The following is a 27,143-nucleotide window of genomic DNA, read 5'->3' on the forward strand; positions in this document are numbered from 1 at the left end:
TGGGTTGGCCGGTCTAGTGACTTGGTTTGTGGCCATACTCCATGTCATGTATGTGCAGATATGGTTAACGTCTATGGGAAAATGACTGATCAGTCGACTTTTTACAACGGGAATGATTTTGAGTGTCTCGGGCCTTTCTAAAGATAAACCCCGATGGTTACTTATGGATGGCATGATAAATATTATTTTGATAACTTGTTTTCGGCATAAGTCCACTGAGTATTTTTATAGTACTCAGCTGCATGTGTTTTCCTTATGTGCAGGTTGAGCGGCAACGAGCAATTGGTGGTGTTGAGCATTTAAAATTGAAGTATTATTTGGTTTTCTTTGAACTACGAGTGTCGTTGTGTCTCCACACATGACGTCACTCTTTCTCTTGAACGCTTCCGCTGAGACATTATTTTTACTCATCGTTTATTTAGCATGCAACTTAATTATTTGGATATTTGAAAACTTGGTATCTTTTGGATAATGTCAAACCCTTGGTCGTTTATTTTAAATATTAATTACTGGTCAAACTCTTTATTAAAACCCTAGTTTTCTTCGTCTGTTTATTAAGTTCTTTTAATCACGATCGCTCGTATTTATTAACCCTAAAGGACGGTCGTGACAGATACGGTATACCGTACCAAAATGGGCATACCGCATACCATACCGAAAAGTACGGTATGAGAAAACAATATCGTACTGTGCCTATTTTTTCGGTATACCGAAAAGTCGATATATTAAAATATGAAAACCATTACTTTACCGACATTTCGGTATACCATACCGTGCTGCGATATACCACGGTATACCGCAAGTCAAACCTGTTTGATATATAAAATATTGAAAATAACATTTTATCTATCTAGAAAATGTCCAAAATAATAAAATTCCATCACAATCAAACATAGTTCATGACATTCAAAATTCATATAACTTCCAAAGGGATAATAATGTTGTAACGACATGTTTATATCAATATTCATACAGCTTCCAAAAGGTTAACCATAACATAGTTTGGGCAGAGAAAGTGACGCTAGAGCTTCAAAGAAGATGCCACTAATTCCATTAGGCATCAATCATCATCAACACCTGAGATGAAAAAATAAATTAATTTAATTTCTGCATATTATGTTCGAGATCAAAAACAACAAACATGGAAAGCTCATATCACAAAGATAAATATCAAAGCATTGATAGAAAACATGAAGCATAACAGATTACTCTTCACTTCAACTAAGTATTTAGACATCAATAACAAAAAAAAAATATTTAGAAATTCTTTTGTGTCTGAATACAGTAAAATTGGCTCTTCTCAAGCTCATTCAAGACTATCTCTTCACTTCCACAATTATTATCCCATAGCTCCCAAAGATCATCACAGCTGATTTCAGATTGTAACAACTCACAAAGGTTGATTTCAGGTTTCACAAAAATTGATTTCAGATCATCACACGTCATCGTTGCAATCTGATTTCACAAAAACTAATTTCGGATCATCACACATTATCATTGCAATCTGATTTCAGTTACCAATCAGAATCATCAGATTTCAGTTGTGATTTAAAATTGCAAAAATACCTTGGCAAACCATAAGTGCTTGTGAATTGTGATAGGCAAAGGATTAGCTCAAGTAGGAGGTATTACTTGAGAAGCATCTTGACTCATGTTCGAACCTACTAAAGAAACACAAAAGGATAATTAACATCCATAAGGATATAAAGCTCATAATTGATACTAAAGAGTAAAGAGACATACTCTCTTCAATTTCTTCAATTTCTTATAAAATTCAAGGTCAGTAGGATCTCATATAAGCTGAAATTTTCAGCTCTAAGCCAATCATTAGAGCACACCAATGCCTCTACCATTTTTGGACTCAAACATGTTCTAAAAGGATCCACAACCCTTTTACCTAAGCTAAAAGCAGACTCGCTTGCAACGGTTGAGCTTGGAATTACAAAGATATCCTTCGCAATTAGTGAAAGGATTGGATACCTAGATGCATTTAATTTCCACCACTTCAAAAGATCAAAAGTAGGATTAGACCTCTTCTCCATCTCATCAGCTAGGTACTTATCCACTTCATTTGATATTTAATTCAGTTGGTCTTGTTCAATTTCCTCGTGCACTTCATTGTACAATTCATCAAAAAGATTCAATTCACCTTCGCTAATACTGTCTCCAACATCCTCGCATTCTAGAAGCGGCCTTTGATTCAACACTATATCATTTACTCCCTGATGCACTATTTATTAGCACTAAAAATACCTGCAAGTTTACAAGGTAATCTAGTACAGCCAGTACCGGGATATCGAACACGGGGAATAAGATTGCAACTGTCTATTATATACTAAGTGTCATATACTATTTAGAGACACAATTGGGTTTGATTTTATTAAACTAGATAATAATAAATAAACAAAAAAACAGAAAGCATAAAAACAAAAAATACAAAGCATGCGAAAGAATATAGAATTTTAGGATAAAACTACTACTCCCTCCGTTTCTTCATAGTTGAGGCAAAACTTTTCGGCACGGAGTTTAAGAAAGTGATGTTGAATGTGTTAAATAAATAGATAAAAAAGTAAGAGCGGGAAAAAAGTAGAGAGAATAAAGTAGAAAGTGAATAAAGTAAGAGAGAGTAAAGTAAGAAAGAGAAAAAAGTTACTATATAGGGAAATGACTCAACTATGAGCGAACTTTCCAAAATGAAAAAATGACTCAACTATGGAGAAATGGAGGGAGTACAACCTAGTGATGATTAATCTCAGAGAACCCTTACCTTTATATGATTATAAGATTATTAGGAAACTCGCGATTCTAGGATAAGCCCTCTCTCGAGTGCACCTATCTTGTAGATTAGACTCTAAGTATCAAAGTCTCATTCCAATAGATTAGATTCTAACTCCTTAAGTTCCTAAGACTCAAGCCCTCACAAAGGGTCCCCTCTTTCAAGTGCAGATAAACCTATGTGTTGTACTCGTTCCTTTTACCACGTAAAACTAGTTATCTCTCGATTAATCTAGTTAAACGAACATAATTCTAAAGTTGGCCAGACAAAAGAACAATAAAAGCACAAAAACAAGTAAAACAATCACAAGGGCTAGGAAAAAGTTCAATTCAATAAATCAAAACATGTTCATAATGGTCTTCAACAAAAAATCTACAAATAATGTTTAACTACTCATAGACAAGTTGTAAAAACAATAAAAGTACGAGACATGAAAGAAATTGATAAAACCCAAGGTTGAATCTTCAATCTTCAGTCTTCTCTTGCTTGGATCTGCAGAGCTCCGCTCCAATGGAAGGTGTAGGAATTGAAGTGTGGAAGATGGGATGGAAGGATGTGTAGAGATGGAGAAGGATTGGAGGCTCTGAGATCCAGATTATGAATTAGTTTTAGAGGTATTTATTGGCTAGAAAAAGGGTTCGTCTTGGTTATTTTCGTGCCCTACAAGAAATGAGAGAGATTGGTTTCACAGTTTAATAATTTATTATTTTTCTTGAATTTCCGCCAGCTTTGACTGCATTGCGCAATGTTCGTAGAATAGTCATAACTTTCTCCACAAAACTCTGATTGAGACGTGCAAGGTATCCACGCGAAGCTCTTTCGAAGGCGAAGAGAATGGTATGAATTAATCACTGATTGGACTTTAGGAAAACTGGCTTGAACTGAGGCTGCTGCACCTTGGCCATTTTTGCACATTTTTCTATCTTTTTCCATCTTTTATCAACAAACACGTCAAAAGAACCAAATGTATAACATATGCAATTCAAGAACATAATTTGCATGATTAATATTTAAAACGAACCAAATCTAGTTCTTAAAACATAAAAATCCGTGTTTGTCACTCCCTTATACTCTGCCCACAAACTTACCAAGTCATCTTTAAATCGATCACACAAGTGTCGAAGTTGTTGGTCTTGATTAGCATTTGTTAAGCTCCTGACTAGTTTCAGTTTTTTGACGCTAACTTTAAGCATTTGAAGCTTGTTCCTCGGATCCAAGACATTAGCAATACAAATCAATGGATTCATTTTACTCCAATCCCCCTAATATTTTTCAAATTTTAGTTTCATTGCTTTTGCAACCTTTGAGAGAGTCAAATCGAATCAATACACTTTTTCTCAATCTCAATTTGTAAAACAAACATTGAAAGTGAAATCAAATGGGACGTAGGATTTTTTGAAGCACTTAGCTGTAAAATCAGATCATAGAAACTTTTGAGAAAATGTACAAAAGCTTTTGCATTATCCCAATCTTATGCACTTGGAAGCATCATCGCCCTACCCTTTTCATCTTTCTATACTTTAATTCAATATCAAGCATTTTATAGCTAGAATTCCACATAGTTTTCACATCCATGGGCACTGTTCAATCTTCTAGGCGAAGAATGAAGAAACTAAACTGCATTCCTAATAGGCTTAATTGAAGATTTAAGCTCTTTCAAACCATCTTCAACAATCAAGTTAAGTATATAACAAGCACTTCTTAAATGCAAATACTTCCCATCGAACATCAAAGTTTAATCAATTCTCATTCTCCTTTTCAAGTATTCAATCCCAATATCATTACAAGATACATTAACAACTACGATTGAAAACAATATCTCTATTCCCCATTCCCTCAAACATCAATCAACTTTCCAATTCCTTCCCCTACATGACTTGTGATTTTAGTGAAGTTGATTGTTCTCTTATGCAACTTCCAATCATTATCCAAAAAATGTGTTGTGACAACCATATAATTTATATTCTGAATAGATGTCCATGTGTCAGTAGTAATATGACTTTGTCCATCATCTAAACGCAGAGTATAAACCATGCCTACCACGTTCTTTCGATCGAGCATTAGAAATCTTGGTTCAAACTCATTCACAAGAGCAACAAATCTCGGCTTCTCAACAGATCGAAAACACACTTCATCTACTTATTGAGCCATCTTCAGTTCACACCTTTTCTGACTAAAAGAGTGAGGAACGATGCGACTTCCTTGTTTCATAGTCTCTTTCGTCAACACCGTTTGATATTTCTCACTACTCACATCATACAGTGGACTTAACTTGCACCTGTTAACTAAGTGATTTTTCAAGCCACTGGTACTCCCACGAACAGCTAGTGTCACGCCCGCATTTTCTAAGGATAGAAAACACGGTTGATCGCGACTAGGGGTGGATTAAAGGAGCGGGGAAGAAAGGGGAAAACAACACAAATCGACCATAGCTCGAAACAAATGGGAATAGCTCGAATAAAATCAGAGTATCTCTACAATCAATAACTCAAAAATGAATATTATCTCAGCGATGCAAGAACTCAAAAGAAAACAACTACTCAGCGGAAGCATTTGAGAGAAGAAATATGCCACGTGTGAAGACATGACACATTCTAGATACTTAAATTTCTTCAATGGTTTTGCTCAACACCCACCGCACTCGTCACGCTCAACCTGCACATTTTTAAAAAGAAAATGCAGGGCTGAGTACTTGATGCACTCAGTGGACTCATGCCGAAAACATTTTATAAAAAAAGTATTTATCATGCCACCACTGAGTGACCTCAGAGTTTTAACTTTAGAAATCGCCCAAGACACTAAAATAATTTTCATCATAAAATTCGTGACTGCAGTCATTTTCCCATAGATGTTTACCATATCTGATCCATTGATGACAAGGAATGTGGCCACATTCCAAGTCACAGGACCGGCCGACCCAAAAGACGGCTCACGATCCCCTCTGTGTACACTAGCCTGAGTAGGGACTCACTCCCTAGTCAGACCCGAATTCGATTATCCATAGATGGCAAAAGCCACATCAGATAGGTTCCATAGATAAAACAAAACACGGCATGACAAATATTTGTATTATTTTCACATAAAAATATACTTAGGGCATTGCCCTTATTTAAAAAGAAAGCCCACCTCGTTCTCTTAAATCCTCAACTCGTCTTTCCGCCGTTTTGTTTTCAAATAGCTTGCAAGGAATCACCTTTAGCATTTAAATAATACATAAATCAACACAATGAATCAACTAAATAAATAATATGCATGCACCCTAATTAAAATCGTTTATCTCGTTTCTCGGTTTTCGATTATTCGGCAGCCGCCCAAAGTTTCTCTGTTGGGTCCTAATATTTCCACCACGATGTCGGAATAAATTCCCAAAAACTATACAAGCGCATAACTAAATTCTCGCCTTCATTTCCTCTAAAAAATATATTTATTTCGGACTTAAGATAAAATTCCTCGTTCTTTGAAAAGTTTCGAAATTAATTAAATAACTTCCCAAAATTAAATTTTTGGCCCAAGATTATTTATTTTCTTAGCCCACCTTATTTCTCCAATTTATTTAGTGAGGCCCAAAAAGAAATAGCCCAAATTAAAATATCCCAATCCTTATTTCTCCTCAATCAATTAACAAGGCCCAATACCTCCACCTCGGCTACCCTTCTCTACCTTCTTCACTTCTCAAATTCCCCCAATTCAGAAATCCCTAACCCGTCGCCTCACTTCCTTCGTCGGTTTCGATTTCACCGTGGTTCTGGCGTCTCCGGTGAGAGACACTAGCCGTGCTCACTCCCGTGCCACCATCAGTTCGTCCCTCCGTCGCACGCTGTCAAAGATCCGCTACAGCCGTCGCCAGCTGCTGCCCGTCGGTCAGCCTTCGCTGATTCTGTCGTCTCTGCCGGGAAGGTGCTGCTGGCCGTGTCCACCGTCGTCGCTCGGCGCCGCTGTTGTGCAGTCTCCTCGCCGGAGGTCGCCGTCGCAGGGTGAGGCCGCAGCAGGAGACACAGCGCGGTTCGCCGTGTTGTACACCGCCGTCACCTCTTGATTGATGTACTACCCCGAACGAGTTCGGGCAGCCTTCGTTCATCACCGAACCAACCCCGAAACGCCCCGAAACCAACCCGGACAGCCCTGCACAACCCCGACATAAGTTTTTAATTTGATTTCATGAATTAAAGTCTGATTCTTTAATTCAGTTTGCTTCGATTTATGCTATTAGAAGATTGATTTCATATCGTGGTTATTGTTTTGTTTGATCGGTGATACTTGTTGATTGAATTATGTGGGGAGTGAAGTATGGTATGTATAACAACGATCAAAAGGGAAGGGAATTATACCTTTGGAATGAGGAGAACAAATTGAGATTGCAAGGAGGATTTGGATTCACCGGCTGCTCGATTTTTCCTTTTGCTATCTCTGAATTTGGAGGAAAGGTAAAAATTTGTGGAATGGTTTAGGTATATATATATTCCCATATAAATTGTAGATTTGAAACTGATATGGAGTAGTATAATAATTCTGTCGAGATTTGGTTGGTTGGAGAGATTTTAGGGAGTAGAGATATGGGTAAATCGTTTGGTGATTGGGTTTGGAGAAATATATTTGACCAAGTAGATGACTACAAATTTGGAATAAATAATTGATTTTTTTTTGTTTTTACGGGGTGTTACAGCTAGTATTTCAGTTTGCAGTAATTACATACCCCTATTTGTATCTTGTCGTCACTCGTATCCTTTGTCTCTTTTTAGCAATGCTCCCAATACGGACTTCTACTTCTTTTGGTAGGAGGTAGAGGAGGTTTTTCTGCTACACCTTCTATTGATAGTTTTTTACGAGAAGCTTCGGATTCCATCCTGAAAAGACAATAAATTTTAATATTACTAATACTTATCAATCATAGAAACTGACTTATTGTTGGGAATCATAACATAGAATTAATTAACCTATTGTTAATGAGTATAGATCCAATGAAGTTATAAATTATCACTAGTTACTTCACTAAGTATATCTCAGTTTTCAATTTATCATACCATAAATAAATTCACAAGAAAAGCTCATTCACAAACACTGAGCTTTTTCCGCTCAAATCCTTAACAACTAGGAAAGGAAAAAAAGACAAGGAAATACTTTTTTAATGGAGGCAATTTTTCCAAATTTAGTAAACGCAATCAACCGCTGAGTTGGATTTAGAAATTTCTCCTGCAGTAAAACAACTTAACTTACATTCCACAAAAGAAAAAACAAAATACAATAATCTTTTTGATATTGAATTTATGTACAAGTTTACCGCAGCAACAGCCAACAACACATACCCACTTCACACCCATTAATTCATTCTTAAATCCTAACAAACAACCCAATGAATTAGACGAAATTGCCAAAAAGGATAAAAATTAAATTCACTACCAATTATGTACTCCCTTCGTCCGTGAAATGTTGTCCAATTTTGCTATTTTAGTCCGTTCGTGAAAAGTTGTCCGCTTTGCCTTTTTACTATTTTTGGTAAATGGACCACACTCACATTCTATTATAAAACTAATATATAATTGTGCGACCTTCATTCCACTAACTTTTTCAACCCACTTTTCTTCATATTTCTACTTTTTCAACCCACTTTTCTTCACATTTCTTAAAACTCATGCCGAGTCAAACTTGGACAATATTTCATGGACGTAGGGAGTATAATACTTACAAGTATTCCGAACATGGGAGATAGGAGCACGACCACGTTTACACGAGAAAGAGAGAGATTTGTAAACCACGAGTTGTGAGTCTGCTGCGGTATACTGAAATCGACTGTGAGGCGCGAGCTAAAGTAGCCCAGCACAAGCACGGCTGTGGTGGAAGGCAGCTGAAGGTACCGGCGGACGGCGGTGGTGGAGTGGGTACAAAATTGAGAGAAATTGACTGTGAGTTGCGTCGTTGCTGCTGCGTTAGAGTATTGGAAATATAAAGTCTGGAAATTAGATTTAGAGTTACACGTTTAGGCTTAGTTTTGATTTTTGAAAATATAAAATATTATAAATATGTTAAATATATATAATTATTAACGGTATATACTCAAAAATACGGTATATACCATAATTGCGGTATAATGCGGTATATCGTGGTATATACAAAATTCATACCTTTACCGTACCTAAATCTGTCGGTAAGGTATCATACCGTACCGAAAAGTGCGGCATACCGAAAATTTGGTATTTTCGGTATTTTTTGGGTACAGTAAGTGCGGTATTTCGGTATATTTTCCCAGCCTTATTGGCAAGAACAATTATTTTCCTATTTATTAGCGGTGTGTCATTAGTGGTAAAGTTTGTAAGAAAGGTAGAGCCAAGGACAAGCCATTTATTATTGTGGATATTTCAGCTACCAAAAAGCGTCGAATATAACTTGAATTTTTCAGCTACCCACTTGAATTCCAAACATGCTATCGGAAAAGACATGTAAAAATAAAAGAAATTTCATATCAATTCTAACCAGATGAGTATTGATGGGGTACGTACTAAACAAGCCCAATAGCAGTGACGGCCCATCAGCCCAAAGCCCAAGGAAGAGTATCAGTTCGGCATTACCAAAGAGTTCGGCCCCAGCCTACAGCTCGGTAAAAGCCAACCAATCAAGCTCTACTCTCAGATCGGCAAAAGCTGCTCGGCAACAGTTCAGCAGTTCGGTCTCAGTTTTCAACCGAACTGGGAGATAGTGGACTCATGCAGAACCTCCACGACCTCCACTACACGATCTATTTAGTGGTGGACCCATGCAGGATCTCATGACCTCCACGACATCCACGATCTAATTAGTGATGATGTAAGCCACGACCTAATTAGTGATGATGTAAGCCACGACATAGTTAGTGGTGATGCAAGCCACGATCTTAGTTCAATGTATAAATAGAACTTAGATCAGATAGACAAGGGAAGGAGAAAGAGAGCTCTCTAGACATCAAATATCATATAGCAAGTCTGTATTTGTAAGCTGTAAACCAGATCAAGCAATACAATCTTGCCCTCCTTTCTTCCCGTGGATGTAGATTTACCTCAGTAAATCGAACCACGTAATTCCTTGTGTCGTGATCTATATTTTCTTTTACCTGCATTTACTACCATCAAAAATTCGCCCAACCATCACTGGCGCCGTCTGTGGGAAACAGAGAACCAAATCTGTGATAAAAGCGAGTTTTTGATCCTCTTCCACCAAAAAAATGCATACCAGATCACATAATACCCGTGCTTCCGTCCGTGATAACCATGAGGAAGCTAGTCCAGCCCGCAGGTCTAGAAAACAGCCTCGGGAGAAATCTACTTCCAGTTCTCACGGAGAAGGAACAAGCCGCTCAAAGACTCATCGCACCGAGTCTTCCCAGCAGCCCGATTTGAACGAGGCTGTCAAATTGTTTTTGGCCGAGAAGCAGGAAGAGTTCTTAATTTTCCTGCAAAAGGGCCAAAAGCCGGAGACGAAAACGGTGGATTCTCCCTCCTCATCCAGACATGAAAGTCACTACCGCAGTAGTGCCGTGTCTTCCAGGAAGAAGAATCCTCAACCCCGACATGTTCCTGTTCCTCCTCGGTACCGGAATCACAGGAGAACTCCATCTCCTCCATACCGAAGAGATGTCGGGTTCGCCATGTACGGAGCATTGAAGACTCCGTTCTCGGACGATATCTCCCGAACTCCCTTGCCACAGAACTACCGAACTCCGTCGATGACTTATGACGGGTTAGTGAATCCTCATGACTTCCTGGGACGCTATCAGTATAACATGGCGAACCAGGGTCTCAATGAGGTCCATATGTGCAAGCTGTTTCCCGAGCTGCTTATCGGGAACGCAAGAAGGTGGTTCGATAGCCTCCCCCAAGGCAGCATTAGATCTTACCGAGATCTAATGGATGCTTTCCACAGGAGGTTCTTTCAGAAAGCGGAAGCCCGAATCACTTCGGCTCAGCTGCTTTCTATACGTCAAGGTCGCGACGAAAAGATCAGCGACTTTATGACGAGGTTCCACAAGGAATGCCTACAAGTAGATGATCTCAATGACCTATTTGTCATTTCGGCATTCCAAAATGGAATCCTGCCCGGAGCTCTCTACAGAAAGCTCGTGGAATGCAGTCCGCAAACAGCTCAAGAGATGTGGGACATTGCGGACCAGTTCTCCCGTGCCGATGAGGCAGACCGTCGCAAACGGTCTTTAGACAGCTCATCCCGAGGAGACAGGAGGAAGCCCGATCATAGCGATCAGGGACATCCTCGCCGAACTCCTTTTGGCGATCAGGGACATCCTCGCCGAACTCCTTTTGAAAGGATTCAAAGGACTCCGGTGCAAGACCGATTGAGGCCACGTCTCAATCCTGAGAAGCCGCCCGCCCGCCGTGATTCCGGTTGAGATCGGCGTACCCAGTCCCCGAACTCTAAATTTCTCCTCAGAAATGAATGATGACGGACTGAGAGCCGAACTAGATCTGGCCGAAGAAAGAAGAGAATTGGCCTGCATAAAAGCAGCCAAGTACAAGGAGCAAGTAGCCCGGTATTATAACCAAAGGGTGAAAAAACTGCAATTTCAAGTGGGAGATCTCGTCTTGAGAAACAACGAAGTAAGCCGAGCAGAAAAGCTGGGCAAACTCGAACCCACATGGGAAGGTCCATATCGGGTGTCAGAAGTCCTCGGCAAAGGGTCTTATAAATTGACTCACATGTCAGGAGAACAAGTACCCCGAACATGGTACATTTCCAACCTCAAGAAGTTCCATTTGTAAGAGACAGTCCGGTCAGTCAGTCTTGTGTCTAGTTCGGTCCTAGGGGTATGTGCTTTCTTTGTTTTTTACTTGTTTTTCATGTTTGTCTATGTGCGTTTTGTTTGTCTATGTGCGTTTTGTTTGTCTATGTGCGTTTTGTCTGTCTATGTGCGTGTCGTCTCTTACAAATGTTACTGAGGTATCTTGTTCTTCGAAGGCTGATCCCCTTTTTAGAACATATATAAGCCAACGATTGTGAGTCCAAGCTTCTAAGGAGGATACAAGACCACAATTCAGCTTAAGAAACAAGCAGTTCGTCTGAAACGAACTGCAACAAAGGGAAAGTCCGATCCACGCGATAAAACTCGCCGAATTAGGACAAGGGAAAGTCCGATCCACGCGATAAAACTCGCCGAATTAGGACAAGGGAAAGTCCGATCCACGCGATAAAACTCGCCGAATTAGGACAAGGGAAAGTCCGATCCCCAAATTAGGACAAGGGAAAGTCCGATCCGAGCGATAAAACTCGCCAAATTAGGACACAAGCTTAGTCCGGTCAAAGAAATTTACTTCATAAGACCAAAGACGAGTCCGGTCAAAGAAGTTTACTTCATAAGACCAAAGACGAGTCCGGTCAAAGAAGTTTATTTCATAAGACCGAGGACCAAGTCCGGTCAAAGAAGTTTACTTCATAAGACCAAAGACGAGTCCGGTCAAAGAAGCTTACTTCATAAGACCGAGGACGAGTCCGGTCAAAGAAGTTTACTTCATAAGACCGAGGACGAGCACGATGAAATTTTTTCGCTGAGCTGTAAATACGCAGTGATAGAAGCGAAATGAAGATTTCATTTATTAAATCTTGTTCGGCATATAATTCTGCTGCCCTACAAGAAGGCGTTACGCCATTACAAAGGACTATTCTACTGTCCCTGGTTGCTAAAGTTGAGCCATCTATTCACAAAATCCTCGTGAAGCCGAGTTCGGTCATTCCGGGCAGCTGAAGAATAAGCAGGTCGACGAGATGCTCTAATCGACCTACCGCCTCTTCCCTGAGCCCGGGAAGCTCTAGCACCTCGGCGGCGAAGAGTCTCTTCACGAATCATTTGCCGATCTTGCTCACTCATAATCACAGCTCCTCTACGAACTTCAGTCCGTCCTTGTCTTGACGTTTCCGGTTGCTCCTGAGTCCGTTCTCGTCTTGACGTTTCCGGTTGCTCCTGAGTTCGTTGCTGATTTGGAGTAGGATTTTGAGCAAGTGGATCAGAGGTTTGAGCTGGAGTATGAGCATCTGTTGGCGGGAAATGCCTAAGGAATCTCTCGATTGAAGGACGCCGGGAAAGAACGATGTCGTACCAAGAAGCCCAGCGCCGCAATGATTTCACAACTTGTTGGCAAGCCGAGCTCTCCAGCGCATTGTTCCTCCGGAGTACATGAAGCTCCTCCCACAGTTCATCAACTTGATTCTGAACTTCAGATATGCTCATTCCCCCGCGTCCGCAGATGAAATCCTCATACGCAGTCCTCTCAGCGACGGCAGTATTCAGCTCGGCCTCCAGATCTTTCTTTTCGGACTCTAAGTCCTTATTGTCGGCCTCCAGCTTCACTAAACAAGCCAAGAGTTCGTCATTCTTCATCTGGTCAGCTATGGCTTTTTTCTCAGCTTCGTCTAAAACGGAAGAGTACAGCCGCTTCCAGTGAAGTACCTCCAGCTCCTTAAGAGTTAAGAATACAAAGCAGCCTATGTCAGTTCGGCATTTCAGTTTACTGAGCAGGTAGTAAACCACAACAGGAGTAAAAGAGAGTACGAAAAGCTATACGAAGACACAAGTGCAGAAAGAAGAATTTTTTCATTCATAAGAAAAAAAATTTTTTACACAAGGAGGGCTTCAAGGCCATTTTACAACAAGGAAGAAACTAAACTAAGAGAAGGGAGACGAAATCATACTCCGCCAGCTTCGTCTCCGGCTCCTCGGTGAGGTTCAGCTTCCTTCTCCTTGTCTGCCTCAGCTTCAGCCTCGGCCTCCCTGCTCCCCCCAGCCTGCTCGGTGCCCCCATCACCGATCAGCAGCACCTCTTGCTCGGCCTGCCTGTCTCCGGTCTGCTGATCAAGCTGCTCGGTCTCACCCTCTCCGTGGAAAATTGGAGCGGGTGAAACTGGCCCTAAGGAGGCAAAGATAGCCTCCATATTCTCGTCCCGGTCAGCTCGGCAACTACGAACTCGGTCAGCAGAAAGCAAGACCGAGGACGAAGCAAGCTCCTCAAGGAGCGGCAGACTCTGGAGACGAGCTGCTATCTCTCGGCCGTACAGCGGCAGGACGACTTCGGGCCCCTGCTCGGCATTATCGGTCATCAGTTTCAGCAGATCACCGACAAAGGCCGAAAATTGATTGCTCAGAAAGAGTTTCTCCGCGAAAGCACGGAGAACCTCCCCTTGGGCAACCACGGCGGCAGCATCCCTCCATTTCGTCTGCTCTCGCTGGATGACGAGCTGGTTTTTGGCAAACTGGGCTTCATCCTGGGCCGAGATCCTAGCAGCTCTGGCCTTCTCAAAGTCTGCCTTAGCCTGTTCGGCCTGGTGACGAGCAGCCGCCAACTTCCTCTGCATCTCAGCATAGTCGCTGGACGCTTTAGAGAGTTCGACTGCGACGAGCTTGCTGAGCATGCTATTCCTCTGAAAATGGAAAAAGGAAAGAGTCAACAGGGGCCACCAAAAAAACATAGGAAAGAAGCAAAGCCAAAGAATCAAGAAGAGAAGTTACCTCGGCAAAGTCCGTTGGCCATGCAAAAGGCTCACAGACATGCTCCGAAGGGGGCGCCAAGACGATGTCTCTCTCCGGCGCTCTTGGGGGCTTCTGGGTCTTCCCCTTCCTATTTGCCGAAGTCGACTCCGGCTTTTTTGGATCCGAAGAAGAGGTCTTTTGCCTCTTCGGATTCTTCTCGGCATCAGGCGCCGAGCTGGTAGCCTTCTCTTTCTCCGGCTCCTTAAGCTCGGAGGATTTGCGGCTAATCTTATTTAGCAAGTTCACTGCCAAAAAGCAAGAAAGCAAGGTTAGTTTTCGCCACAAAAGCAGTAAGGCACAAAAAAGAAGTCCTCACCCTCAGTCTCTTCGTCCGAAGACGAGGAGTCGAACACGAAGTCGCCCTTGACGAGCTCAGACTCCAGGTACTGCTTCCTAATCATAGGAATCTTATTGAGCTCGCCCTCGAGCTCGTCCAACGGTTCTAACCGAGGATGAGGAATCACGGACTTCGGCCCTCTCCAGGGAAAGCCCGGAGCCGCTGTCCTATTATAAAAAAAGAAGCGATGTTGCCACTTTGGCCACTTGGTTTTGCAGAAGGCCCTAAAAGGCTGTAAAGGGATCAAGTAAAACCAAGATCCTTTTCTCTTAAACTGGAAGAAATTAAGGATTGCCCTCAGAGACAGATCCTTATCTAGCCTACGCAGTTCGGCAGCAAAGGCCGATAAGTGTCTCCAAGAGTTCGGAGTCACCTGACCTAAAGGGAGTTGAAAAAAATCAAGCAGCTCTACAAAGGCAGGGGGAAGAGGGAAACGAAGCCCGCATTCCAAGCCGGCTTCATAAACGGTGGCGTAACCCTCCGGCGGCGAGTCAGCCCTATGAAGGTCGTCGGGAATCGCAACCTTCCCCCCAGGAAAAAAATATTTTTCGTGTAGGGATATCACAGTATCCTTACTCAAGATGCTGTGAAAATACTCTACGGTCTTCTCCCCGGATTCTTTCCGGCTAGAAGACCCCTTATCCCCTTTCCTACCGCTACCTGACTCAGAAGAAGAAGAAGAAGACATAGTTCTTACTCTTTGAAAGTCTGAAGAAATTCTGAAGAAATTCTTGAAAGCGGAAGGAAATTTTTACGCAAAAGAGAGAGAATGCAGAAGAAGCAATAGCAAAAGTGTTCAACTGATGAAGAAAGGACGTATTTATTAGATTCGGAGAAGATTTCAAAATCATCGCACCGTTTCGAATCCCACCTTTTCAGGATTCAACGGCCGGATTTTACTGTCGCATTTAATGCAGTCACGCGCAAGGCACGTCCCCTAACGTCAGCCTCCCCCGTACCTTTATCCAGAATGCCGAAGTGACTCGCTTCGCCGAAGTGATTCACTTCGCTTTTCGGGGGGGTAGTGATGGGGTACGTACTAAACAAGCCCAATAGCAGTGACGGCCCATCAGCCCAAAGCCCAAGGAAGAGTATCAGTTCGGCATTACCAAAGAGTTCGGCCCCAGCCTACAGCTCGGTAAAAGCCAACCAATCAAGCTCTACTCTCAGATCGGCAAAAGCTGCTCGGCAACAGTTCAGCAGTTCGGTCTCAGTTTTCAACCGAACTGGGAGATAGTGGACTCATGCAGAACCTCCACGACCTCCACTACACGATCTATTTAGTGGTGGACCCATGCAGGATCTCATGACCTCCACGACATCCACGATCTAATTAGTGATGATGTAAGCCACGACCTAATTAGTGATGATGTAAGCCACGACCTAGTTAGTGGTGATGCAAGCCACGATCTTAGTTCAATGTATAAATAGAACTTAGATCAGATAGACAGGGGAAGGAGAAAGAGAGCTCTCTAGACATCAAATATCATATAGCAAGTCTGTATTTGTAAGCTGTAAACCAGATCAAGCAATACAATCTTGCCCTCCTTTCTTCCCGTGGATGTAGATTTACCTCAGTAAATCGAACCACGTAATTCCTTGTGTCGTGATCTATATTTTCTTTTACCTGCATTTACTACCATCAAAAATTCGCCCAACCATCAAGTATTAAAAGTAAGAAGAAAGAATCCTAACCTTTTCATCGTTTCTAAATAGTGAGTGATCAAAGTACAGTGAAGGGCTTTGGAACTAACAATTGAAAGGCAAAGGCCCAAAACAGCGAACATCTTCTTAGCAAGCTGGTAATCATGGCATAAATGTTGTTTGACTGTGATGATAAAAAATAAATTTTTTGACGATGAACGGAAATACTAGAAAAACAGCTCTCAAACAATGTATAGAGCTCTTTTATTTTCACCAAAAAAAAGGATGTTGCGAAATTACACATTTATAACTAGATTGAAAAATAATGAGCATAAAGGCTGCCAAATTTATTAAAAGGTGATGGCTTGCACCTGAGCGAGCTAATAAGGGGTTAATTCTTTTTTTGTTCTAGGGTGTTTTTTATGCTCCATAAGTGTACTGGGCTTTTTTTTAAATTTCGGCTTTGGGAGAGACGCGTGACCCTCATGCGTCACCCGTTAATGAAACGCACGACCGTGATGCGTTTTAGGGTAAGACGCATGAGCGTAATGCGTCTTTCAATTTTTTTTTATTTTAATTAAAAGACGCATGATGCACATGCGTCTTAGGGTAAAACGCATGACACACATGCGTCTCTCTTTTAAACATAAAGTGACTCTGGAGTTTAGTGGTAAGACTGTCATGTTGTGGCTGTGGAGACCTGGGTTTGAATCCCAGCAGCCACACTACAATTTTTTTTAATTAATTACAGTATTTGCACTTGCGAAAGTATTATAATAATAATAATAATAATAATATTTATTAATGTAGTTTGATAGTAATAGTACTAATTTGTGGTAGTTCCTTTCTTTGATCTGCTGTTTTATTCTGCTAGGTTGCTTTAATGCTGGATTATAGTGACCTCCTACTTAGAGGTGGTTTGATATTCCTCTTCTCCCTTAATTGTGTTGCTGCTATGTTCTAGTGATTTTAGTTGGAGGTAGGTGGAGACTGGAGAGGGATCCTAGTCCTACCAGCTGCTGTTCCTGTGCTTGTATTTCCGCAGGAATCTTCATTTATGTTAAGAGGATGCATTGCAAGCACCGTGCTTCGTGTACGTACATAGTCTGAGGTGGTATTACTCTCTACCACACTACAACTATATACATACATTGTTAGTTTAATTTTGATCCATGGCCGATTATAGCATGTGAGGAGTTGGATCTCTATTTTAAAGTAGGATTACGGTTTCTCATTTTTTTCATCAATGATGCTCGCTACTTTATTAAGTAGGATCATATTTTCTTTTATTTGTACGTGCATGAGAGCTATACTAAGATATCGATAACTCAAAGCAAACTAATGACTACAGCTTTATCAGTAAAACCATGTTGAAACACAACTGCAATTCTACAAATATAATGATACAATGAACTAAAAATATTCAGAGTGCAAGAGAAGATATTTTGCCTCTACAAAAATTTGCCGAAGATTAACTGTAAGTAAATAATGAAAGTACATAATGTTAACATTTAACAAGGAGACATGTAGTTTGATAGTAATAGTATTATATAATACATTCACAAGTGCAAATACTGTAATTAATTAAAAAAAATTATGGTGTGGCTGCTGGGATTCAAACCCAGGTCTCCACAGCCACAACATGGCAGTCTTACCACTAAACTACGGAGTCACTTTATGTTTAAAAGAGAGACGCATGTGTGTCATGCGTTTTACTCAGAGACGCATGTCCGTCATGCGTCTTTTAATTAAAATAAAAAAAAATTAAAAGACGCATTACGCTCATGCGTCTTACCCTAAAACGCATCACGGTCATGTGTTTCATTAACGGGTGACGCATGATGGTCATGCGTCTCTCCCAAAGCTGAATTTAAAAAAATCCCAATACACTTATGGAACGTAAAAAACATCCTAGAACAAAAAAAGAATTAACCCAGCTAATAAGAAAGCTCTAGCGATATGAAATTACTAACTAGTATAAAAATAAACAAAATAAATTAAAAAGCTCTAGCAATATGGAATTACTAACTAGTATACAAATAAATAAAATAAATTAAAAAGCTCTAGCAATATGGAATTACTAACTAGTATACAAATAAATAAAATAAATTAATTGGATAAGATACATTCAATAAGAAAGTTAGATCCTTGCATTCCATATAACCAAATCCACATAAGCTTGGAAATTGAAATAAAATTTCTTCTTAAAGCATTGCATACTATGGTAATAAAGTAAATTTTTTTAAGAATCGTAACACAGAAGAGTATATAGATACACTACAAAAAAAGTTCAATTACCAATGGAGAATAATTCCTCGATAATTACCGACGGAAAACAGTATTACCATCGAATTCGATAATTTACCGACCGATTTACCGACAAAAATTCCGTTGTCCATAGCTAAAAGAAAATTACCAACGGAATACTCCGTCGGTAAACAGGTTACCGACGGATAAATAGGTATTACCTACGGAATTTTCCGTCGGTAAATTTGTTGTTTTTGTAGTGATATATATGGGTGTGTTCACTATGTAAGAATTGGGCAATTCTTGGTTCAATTGTGAAAATTATGGTTGTTCACCTTTCACTAATTAATTATTGGAGGCCTTACAATTGAAGGTCGGCCCGCACTGTTCATACCAATTGGGAGAGATTGAAATCTTGTCATATACGTAAGATTTGTTTGTGCATTGAAAAATGCACCAAGAAATGGACTTGGTTTTACACATTTGCTCCACATTTTCACCTTTCCATTTGGAGTAATAAATTTGTCAATCATAATTCTATTAGGTCAAAGTCAGCATTTTGGATTACTATTTGACCCTTATTTGAATTCAAATCTTGTATGCTAAACAATGAGGCAATGGGGCCTAATATTATATATGTGTATAATTATACCTCAATTCTTAACATTTTAATCTTGGAAATATTAGAATTAGAATTCTTATAAAGTGAACACACATAGTGTGAAGGTGTTCAAAAAAGTTTGCGTAAACTGAGTACCAACTGGCTAAAGTGCTAAAATTTTACAATTCACATGCCCATGTGTTCTACTAATATTATGGCATTTGTTCTCAAAACATATTATCTGACACAATAACCATCTTGCAACATGTGGGAGTTTACTTTGTAAATCACCTCATTCAAGTCTAACATCTAAAATGAATTTCTCATTTCATGGGATATAAATGCTACACTAAAGGACGATGCAATACTCCCTCCGTCCCTGAAAAGTATGAACTCTTTTCCCTTTCTAGTCACTCTCTAAAAAATATGAACATTCTAATTTTGAAAACTATTTTTTCTCTTATGAGGTGAGACTAGAGGCGGGCAAAAATACCGAAAAACGGTATATCGATGGTATCGTACCAAATAATATAAAAAATTTCAGAATTTCCATAATACCGTAATTTTTTATATGGTACGATATTGTATCGTAAGTTTTCCATATGGTAACAGTATGAATTTTCTTATACCGCGGTATACAGTGGTATACCGAAAATGTGTTATATATCATTATTACCCGTATACCGAAAGTTTGAAATATATATCGATATCAATATGTATCAAATTAACGATATATTGTTTATACTAATAAATATTAATGATATAATTTAATATTTTGGATTAAAGTCTTAAACATATCCATTAATAATTTATAAATTTATTCATATTTTTTTCGGTATAAAGTTATACGAAACTGTAGAATATAACGGTTTAGTATACCGAGTATACCTAAATATCGATAAGGTAAAGGTAGTGATATTACCTATACCGAAAGTTCAGTATTCATACCGATATTTTTGGTACATTATAACATTTTTGGTACGGTATATCGTACCGATCTGGCTGGCCCTAGGTGGGACTCAATCTCCACTAACAATACTTTAACTTTTTCTACTTATCTCTCTTACTTTATCAATTATGCATTAAAATCCATGTCAAGCCCAATGTCATACGTTTTAGAAACGGTGGGAATATTAAATTCGGAACACTAAAGTTAACCTAGAAACTAGAGTGGCACTAGAATTATACTCCCCGTCTAACAACTTTCACAAGACCATACTTCCTCTGTCCCGCTGAAGATCATTACTGAATGTAGAAATCCATTTATCTCTACTTTATTCCATCTCTCTTACTTTGCTCTTCACACCTAACACACAAAATAAAAGTGCATAAAATCTCGTGTCGCCCGAGGAAGGGGTCATCTTCCTTAGGACAAAGAGAGTAATACATTTTAAAGATGAATGCCTTTTGGGGTTGTATTTAAGGAGGAAAAGATGTTAGAAACTTTGTGGTATTTATCAATGTGAGGGTTTGTTGACACTCAACACTAATATGATAATTTTTGGGCTAAGTCCTTACGGTTTTTTTGGGCACTTTTCCAAAAGAAATCATAGTAATAGAGTGGGAATAACATTTTTATATGAAAGCATGCGACCTCAAATATTCTATTCTACATGTTTCCTAAAAATAGAAATTCTTTTCTTTTTAGTCAGTTTTTTAAAAATTGAAACTCTTCATTTTAGAAAATACATATCTCACGATCCACTAACACCAATTCTACTACTTTTTCTCTTCTTTTCTCTTACTTTATTCATTTTTTTCATCTTTCTTATTTACCGATTTTGCATTAAACTCGTGTCATTTCTAAAGTTTCTATTTATGAGAAACAGAGAGAGAGTAATATCTATATTACGGAGTAACTATAAGAGCATCCACTACGCGGCGCGCCGGCGTCCCGCGACCCGTCCCGGAGAGACGGGTCCGTCGCGCGCCGCGTTGCAGCATCCGTCCCGTCCCGCGTCCCGTGTCGACGAGACACGCGACGGACCGTCTCGCCACGCGCCTATGCGACGTGGCGCAACCCGGCATCGTGCGTGACGCCCACTCGCCGGCCCGTGAGTGGGTGCCGTCACGTGCTGACGCAATAACTATTTTTTTAAAAAAAAATTCGAATTTAAAAAAAAAAATTAAAAAAATTTAAAAAATTTTCTAACGGTAATAATACCGTTTTTTTGTTTTTTTTTAATTTTTTTTTATTTTAAATTAATTTTTTACTCTATAAATACTCATACACTCATTCTCATTTCACACACAACTACACATCTATTCTTCTATCATCTCAATTTCCTCTCAAATTTCCTCTCATCACAAGATGTCCGGCGAAGGCAACTACAGCGGCTCCGGCTCCGGTGGGTGGGATCTCAACGCCTTCGGCGATTGGGAGGCCATGATCAACACACTGGGCGGTTCCAGTGCGTCGATGCCGGGGACCCAGGGTTCGGCGACGCCGGGGGTACCAACCACCCAACTTGACGTTAATGCATACGCCCATCCCTCCGCCCCGCGGTATTTGCAGGGATTATCCCAGATCCGAGAGGATTTTCCCGTTGACCCAACGCCGGGAGTAGGCCGAGACTGTGGAGGTGGGCGAGGCGGTGGAGGTGGACGAGGCGGTGTACAACCCCAGTCGGGCGAGGACGAGGAGGAGGAGGAAGAAGAGGAAGAGGATCTAGGCCGACATCCGTGCAGCAACCACGAAACGCTGGCGGTGTACAACGCCTGGATCACGGTCTCGTACGATTCCATCGTCGGGAATCAACAACCCCGGAAGTGTTTCTGGGAAAAGGTCTGCGAGGTCTACCACCAGATAAAGCCGAAAGGCTCCCGCAAGCGCAAATATAAAATGTTCCACTCTCACTTTGACCGAGTCGACCGACAGGTCAAAAAATTCTGCGGCCTCTACTCGGCCGAAGCGGCGCCACGGCAACCGACATTTTGACGTCCGCCTACTACCAGGACACCCGTCAACAATTCAGATTTGTTGATGTTTGGCAGGCCGTGAAGGACGAGGAACGGTGGGCCAGCGGTTTCCGCTCCAGCTCGGGCTCAAACTCGAAGCGCACGAAGTATACGGCGAGTGGCCAATACTCGTCTGGTGGTGACACCGCTGAGGGCATCAGCCCACATGAGGCTGAATCGCAGGAGTTTGCGGGTACGGTCGGTGATGCTGGAGGATCTAGCCGTGGGCGCCGTCGGCCGCAAGGGACGAAGGCGGCGAAAGCGGCTAGAGCGAGGAAGGGCCGAGGCGAATCAAGCTAGGCGGCCTCGGGATCGGGCTCGCGGGGAGGCTCGGACACACTTATGGTGGCGTACATGACCGCCACAATGACGGACACTTCCCGCTTCTCGCACGCCCAATTCACAGCCTGGTGGAACGGAATTGTGCATATGGCAGCACAACTTGGCCTTCCAACTCCCCCTCAACCTCGACCGCCTCCGGAGGATGATTAGCCGGCGGAGTAGTTTTTTTATTTTCTTTAAATTTGTATTTTAAATTATGTTGTGTGTTTTTTTATGTTGTGTGTTTTTTAATAAAGTGTGTTTGTTTTAATTGAATTGGGTTGGAAAAAAAATAAAAAATTAAATTAAATGAATAGTAATTTAAGAGACGAAATAAGAGACGGTTTAGGGACGGAGGGTTGCAGGTTCCGTCCCTTAGTTGAGGGATGGAGGAATAAAATACAGTGTGACCCTCAAATAGTAGTTTAAGGGACGGTGGAGGACGGTGGAGGGACGGTGGAGTGGATGACCTAAAATTAAATGGACATATAGGACTGCTTTTCAGAAAATCCAGCATTAATTTGTAATTTAATTTTAAGGTAATAAAGAAAAGGAGTATTCAGTGGCGTCACCATGACGCAACAGGGTTCCTCCCTTCATAAACCCCAATTTGATTTCCCTCCCAAAATTAAATCCCAAATCCAATCATGCCTCCGAAGAAAGAACTCTGTAGGTATTTTCAGCGTGGCAGGTATGATTCTATTTCTCTCTGCTCTCCCATTCTTCCTAATTCTTTTTCTTGCTTTATTTTAATTGTATCATCTCAATTCGGGTATATTTCATCTGCGTTCTTGCTTGCTTGAATCAATTACTACTCTACTTCTTTCGTCACAACCTAATTGATTTTCGATGCTATAATTGAGTTTGTATGATTATTCACCCATTTATGAATGCGAGTTGATAAAGGGGGATTTTGTTACCTCACTATGGATGAGTAGCCCTAGCAATCAGAGATGTTACATTTGTTGGAAGATGAGTCTTTGGTGTGGAAAAGTTGAAATTGAAGGGATGAGAACTAATTAATTAACATGTTCACTGATTAAACAACTTGCCAGCAGTTGATTAATTAAATTGGATGCTTTGATTGATTATATGATCTTCTGCTTGGTTTTTGGGATTAAAATGCAATAACTTCATGTCATAGTTCTATTGCTGCAGTTGCTAGATGCACTTTCTAACTAGTGCCTATTTTCTTTCACTTCAGCTGCCAGTATGGCACCCGTTGTAAGTTTCTTCACACCACGCCACAGCAAAGTCAGAGCAATCGTTTTGGATTTGGCGCTCAAACTAGTTCTCCAAATCCACAGCCAAACCCTTTTGGTTTTGACACTCAAACTAGTCGTACTCCAAATCAGCAACCAAATCCGCAGCCAAACCCTTTTGGTTTTGGTGTTCAGAGCAGTGCACACTCAAGAGGGGGTGATGGCTTTGTATCCAAACCAAATCAAGTCAAGGTTCTTTCTGTGGTTATTCAAGCAGTTGATTGTTTTGTAGTTTACGGGGTTGATATATTGTCTTGCTGCCACTTGTTATATTATAGAATTGATTATGTTTTATTGACAGATACATTGAAAAATGACTTGATCTCAAAGTGGTTAATTTTCTTGATCTCTTTTTGTCAGCCATTTGATAATAAGTGGAGTCGTTTTTCCAACGTAAACAATAGCAGTGCTCCTGCTTCAAGGCCAGCTAATAATCAGCCTTCAGCGGCTAATCATACGTGAGTGCATCTCATGTCTTTCAGATGCAAAGCTTATTCATTTCTCTTTCTTATATTATTATTCAAGTTTATCAACTCATATGATTTGGGTACATATACAGGTGCACCACTGATATCGAGTCCTGCAAACGGGTGATACTGGAAGACCTCGAAAATGAGAAACCCCTATGGAAACTTACCTGTTATGGTCACAGTCGAAAGTATGTTCTAACTTTTTTAGTTCTACCTCTTTGTAATTTTATTCTCAATAAAGGGTAATTTTGAACCCTCTGAATGGTACCTGAAATTCATCGTATATTTCAACATTTTGCCTATTGTTGGTAGAGTTAGGTGAGGTAGCAAAGAACTGAACTAGGCTGTTCCAAATGATGGCGATCCCAAAAGATGAAATCCTGAACTCGTACATAACTATTTTATCCATACAGACCTTCCGATTATCGGCCATGCATTGGACTTTATTATACTAATAATAATTGAATCCAATAACAATAGAATCTATTGAGGGAATAATTGAATCGAGCCTCTGCTTTCCTATTGCACCTCATGTACACCTTCAAGGGTGGCATGTTTGGCTCCATTCTAACAACTGTTCCAGGATATTTTGTAGCCGTTATTTCAAGTCAAAACATTTGTCTATTTCTTTATTACTAAAATTTCCTTTAATCTGCAGTGGTCCCTGTGACATTGTCGGTGACATCAGCTATGATGAGTTGCGTGCATTAGCATATGATGATGCCAAACATGGAAAAGACATAGCGTCCATTGTAGGGAAATTCACACTTATTGATATTAATTTTGGCTCTTGTCTAACACACCAAAATCTGTGTTAGGAGTCTTACTAATCCTCCATTCTCTTTCTCTCTTGCTGCTTAAGAATATGGTAATTATACGTATATTTCTGACTAATTGGTTGCTCCCATTGGTCAGGTTGAGAGAGAGAGGAATTTGCTCAACTCCAAGTTACTTGAGTTTCAGAACCTTGCACAAAAACCTTACCCAGTTTCTTCAGCTCCTACTCCGAGTTCTCAAAATATGTTTGGTGGAGGCAGTATAATTGCTCCAGTCGCCAACAATGGTTTTTCTTCTCAGGTGTCAAGCTTTAGTCAATTGAGTGGATCATCAAACACAAGGTCTTAGATGAGGCAACTTCTGTCCATTTTGCTATAAATTATTATTCATTCACTTGCATAAGTTTAGCTTTCGTTAAAGAGTCCAGTGTTTAATTCTGGCTCTAGGTCTGCAGCTGCACCTAATTTTAGCTTTGGTCAACCAAATGCATTCCAGAACAATACTCAGCCATCTAGCTTTCAAACAAACAATTCACCTTTCAACACTTCAGGTACACTATTAAATGCGCAGTTATTTATACTAATGCAGTAATGATCTGAAACGCTCATTAATCTCCCACTTTATCGTATAGGCGCTTTTGGTATCCAACCTCAACATTCTACCACCCAAAGCTTCTCTCCCTTTGGTACAAGTTCCAACAATGGTGCACTAAGTGCTCCGCAGAATCCATTTTCAACTCCGGCCAGCTTACCACAGACAGGAAATGGGCCGGGTAAACAGTTAAATTTTTTCACCAATGAACCAATTACAGCTTCCAGTGCCATTGGATTGACCAACACCAGCATCCAGTTGATGTAAGTTCTTCCAACATTTTCATCAATATTTACTATGCTGTCTCTTTGGAAAAATGGTTAGTTAGACTGAATATGCACTACATTCTGCTGAAATTTGCTTCTACATCAATGTTTACTATGAATGTACTTCTGAGAAGCCTACCATTCTATGTTTCATGCAATTGGAAATCCTTATCACGGTTGCTTTTTATTATTTTCCATGACCACCTGTTTGAATTAGTATGCTAAAATGGCCCGTGACTAAGCTTAATGTGCTTCTTATTCTTATAATTCTTTTCCAGCAACAACATTCCAACGGAAAACGCTAATGTGGATGATGGCGTTTGGACAAAAGCTCAATGGAATGTCGGCGAGGTATGCTGGTTGATCCCGTCTTTAAATTTCCTTGCTCACTTTGTTAACATTTTTATTAGAGTTGATTACGGCACGAGAGGGGATATGAAAAATACTAAGTTTTTTCCCCGAACTGCGGATGAGTGAGGTTGGTTATGAACCCCATCCTAGAATTCGGGAGTTAAAGGTAGACAAATATGATGAATTAAGCATGTTCAAAATTAAGCATGTTCAAAATTAGGAGTATTACTTTTGTTCATCTATTCTATGACCCAAAGAAAATGGTCTGAGTGTATGTTTGCATTTGGAATTTTAGATCCCAGAAGAAGAGCCTCCGACTATCTACATTAACTAGAATCGAGTGAGCGGAGTTATGGCGGCAGATGTTGGGAACTGGGAATGGAGATCTCATTTTGATCTACTTTCTCGTTTTGTATTTGTGTTTGTGTTTCATTTTGTGTGTTTGTGTTTCGGCCTGGGAGAAATATATTAACCTCTCTTCTAGTATCTAAAAAAGTTTTCAAAATTGCAATTATATCAATTACCCCCTTCATCCCCACTCATTTAAGATGTTCACATTTTTTTTTCACATTTCCATTTTAGTTTGTCTCATTCAAGATGTTCATTTTTTATATATGAAAATAAATCTCTCTTTTATTAAATTATCAACTACATTTTTCTCTATACTTATTCCACATAAAATCTCATGTCCACATAAAATCTCATGTCACTCAAGAATGTGGATATTTTAAGTACTCCTTTCGTCCCATAAAAATATGGGCATTGGGGATGACACAAGAATTAAGATAAAATTGATAAAGTAAGAGAGAGTATGAGAATGGTATGGTAAAGTAAGATAGAGGAGGAGAATTGTAGTTAAAGTAGTGTTAGTCGATAGTGTAACCTATATTATTATATTGATATAACTTTCTAAAAGTAGAATGCACATATTTTTGTGGGAGCGACGAAAATGGAAAGTGCACATATTTTTAAGGGACGAAGGGAGTATGATTTATTAATGTATCTATATAATAATATTATATATACTTATATAATAATATTA

General features: G+C 40.1%; 1 protein-coding gene across 1 annotated transcript; it reads left to right on the top strand.

The window, feature by feature from the left end:
* The first annotated feature begins 22,970 nt into the window (after window positions 1-22,970).
* LOC121780755 (zinc finger CCCH domain-containing protein 16-like) lies at window positions 22,971-26,639 on the top strand. The gene is made up of 10 exons (XM_042178379.1): window positions 22,971-23,075; window positions 23,589-23,838; window positions 24,007-24,104; window positions 24,206-24,304; window positions 24,775-24,868; window positions 25,032-25,234; window positions 25,340-25,443; window positions 25,525-25,747; window positions 26,029-26,101; window positions 26,397-26,639. Exons 1-10 carry the CDS (start codon window positions 23,032-23,034, stop codon window positions 26,433-26,435), a joined length of 1,227 nt encoding a protein of 408 aa, XP_042034313.1. The 5' UTR covers window positions 22,971-23,031; the 3' UTR covers window positions 26,436-26,639.
* The last annotated feature ends 504 nt before the right edge of the window (window positions 26,640-27,143 follow it).

The sequence above is a fragment of the Salvia splendens genome, chromosome 20 (assembly GCF_004379255.2).
Source record: "Salvia splendens isolate huo1 chromosome 20, SspV2, whole genome shotgun sequence".
NCBI lineage: Eukaryota > Viridiplantae > Streptophyta > Magnoliopsida > Lamiales > Lamiaceae > Salvia > Salvia splendens.

Bases quoted from the DNA above. Each gene is read 5' to 3' on its own strand.
- LOC121780755 (XM_042178379.1), top strand. From the start codon at position 23,032: ATGCCTCCGAAGAAAGAACTCTGTAGGTATTTTCAGCGTGGCAG. The intron at 23,839-24,006 runs GTTCTTTCTGTG...TCTTTTTGTCAG, and splicing joins CCAAACCAAATCAAGTCAAG to CCATTTGATAATAAGTGGAG. The intron at 24,305-24,774 runs GTATGTTCTAAC...TTTAATCTGCAG, and splicing joins TGTTATGGTCACAGTCGAAA to TGGTCCCTGTGACATTGTCG.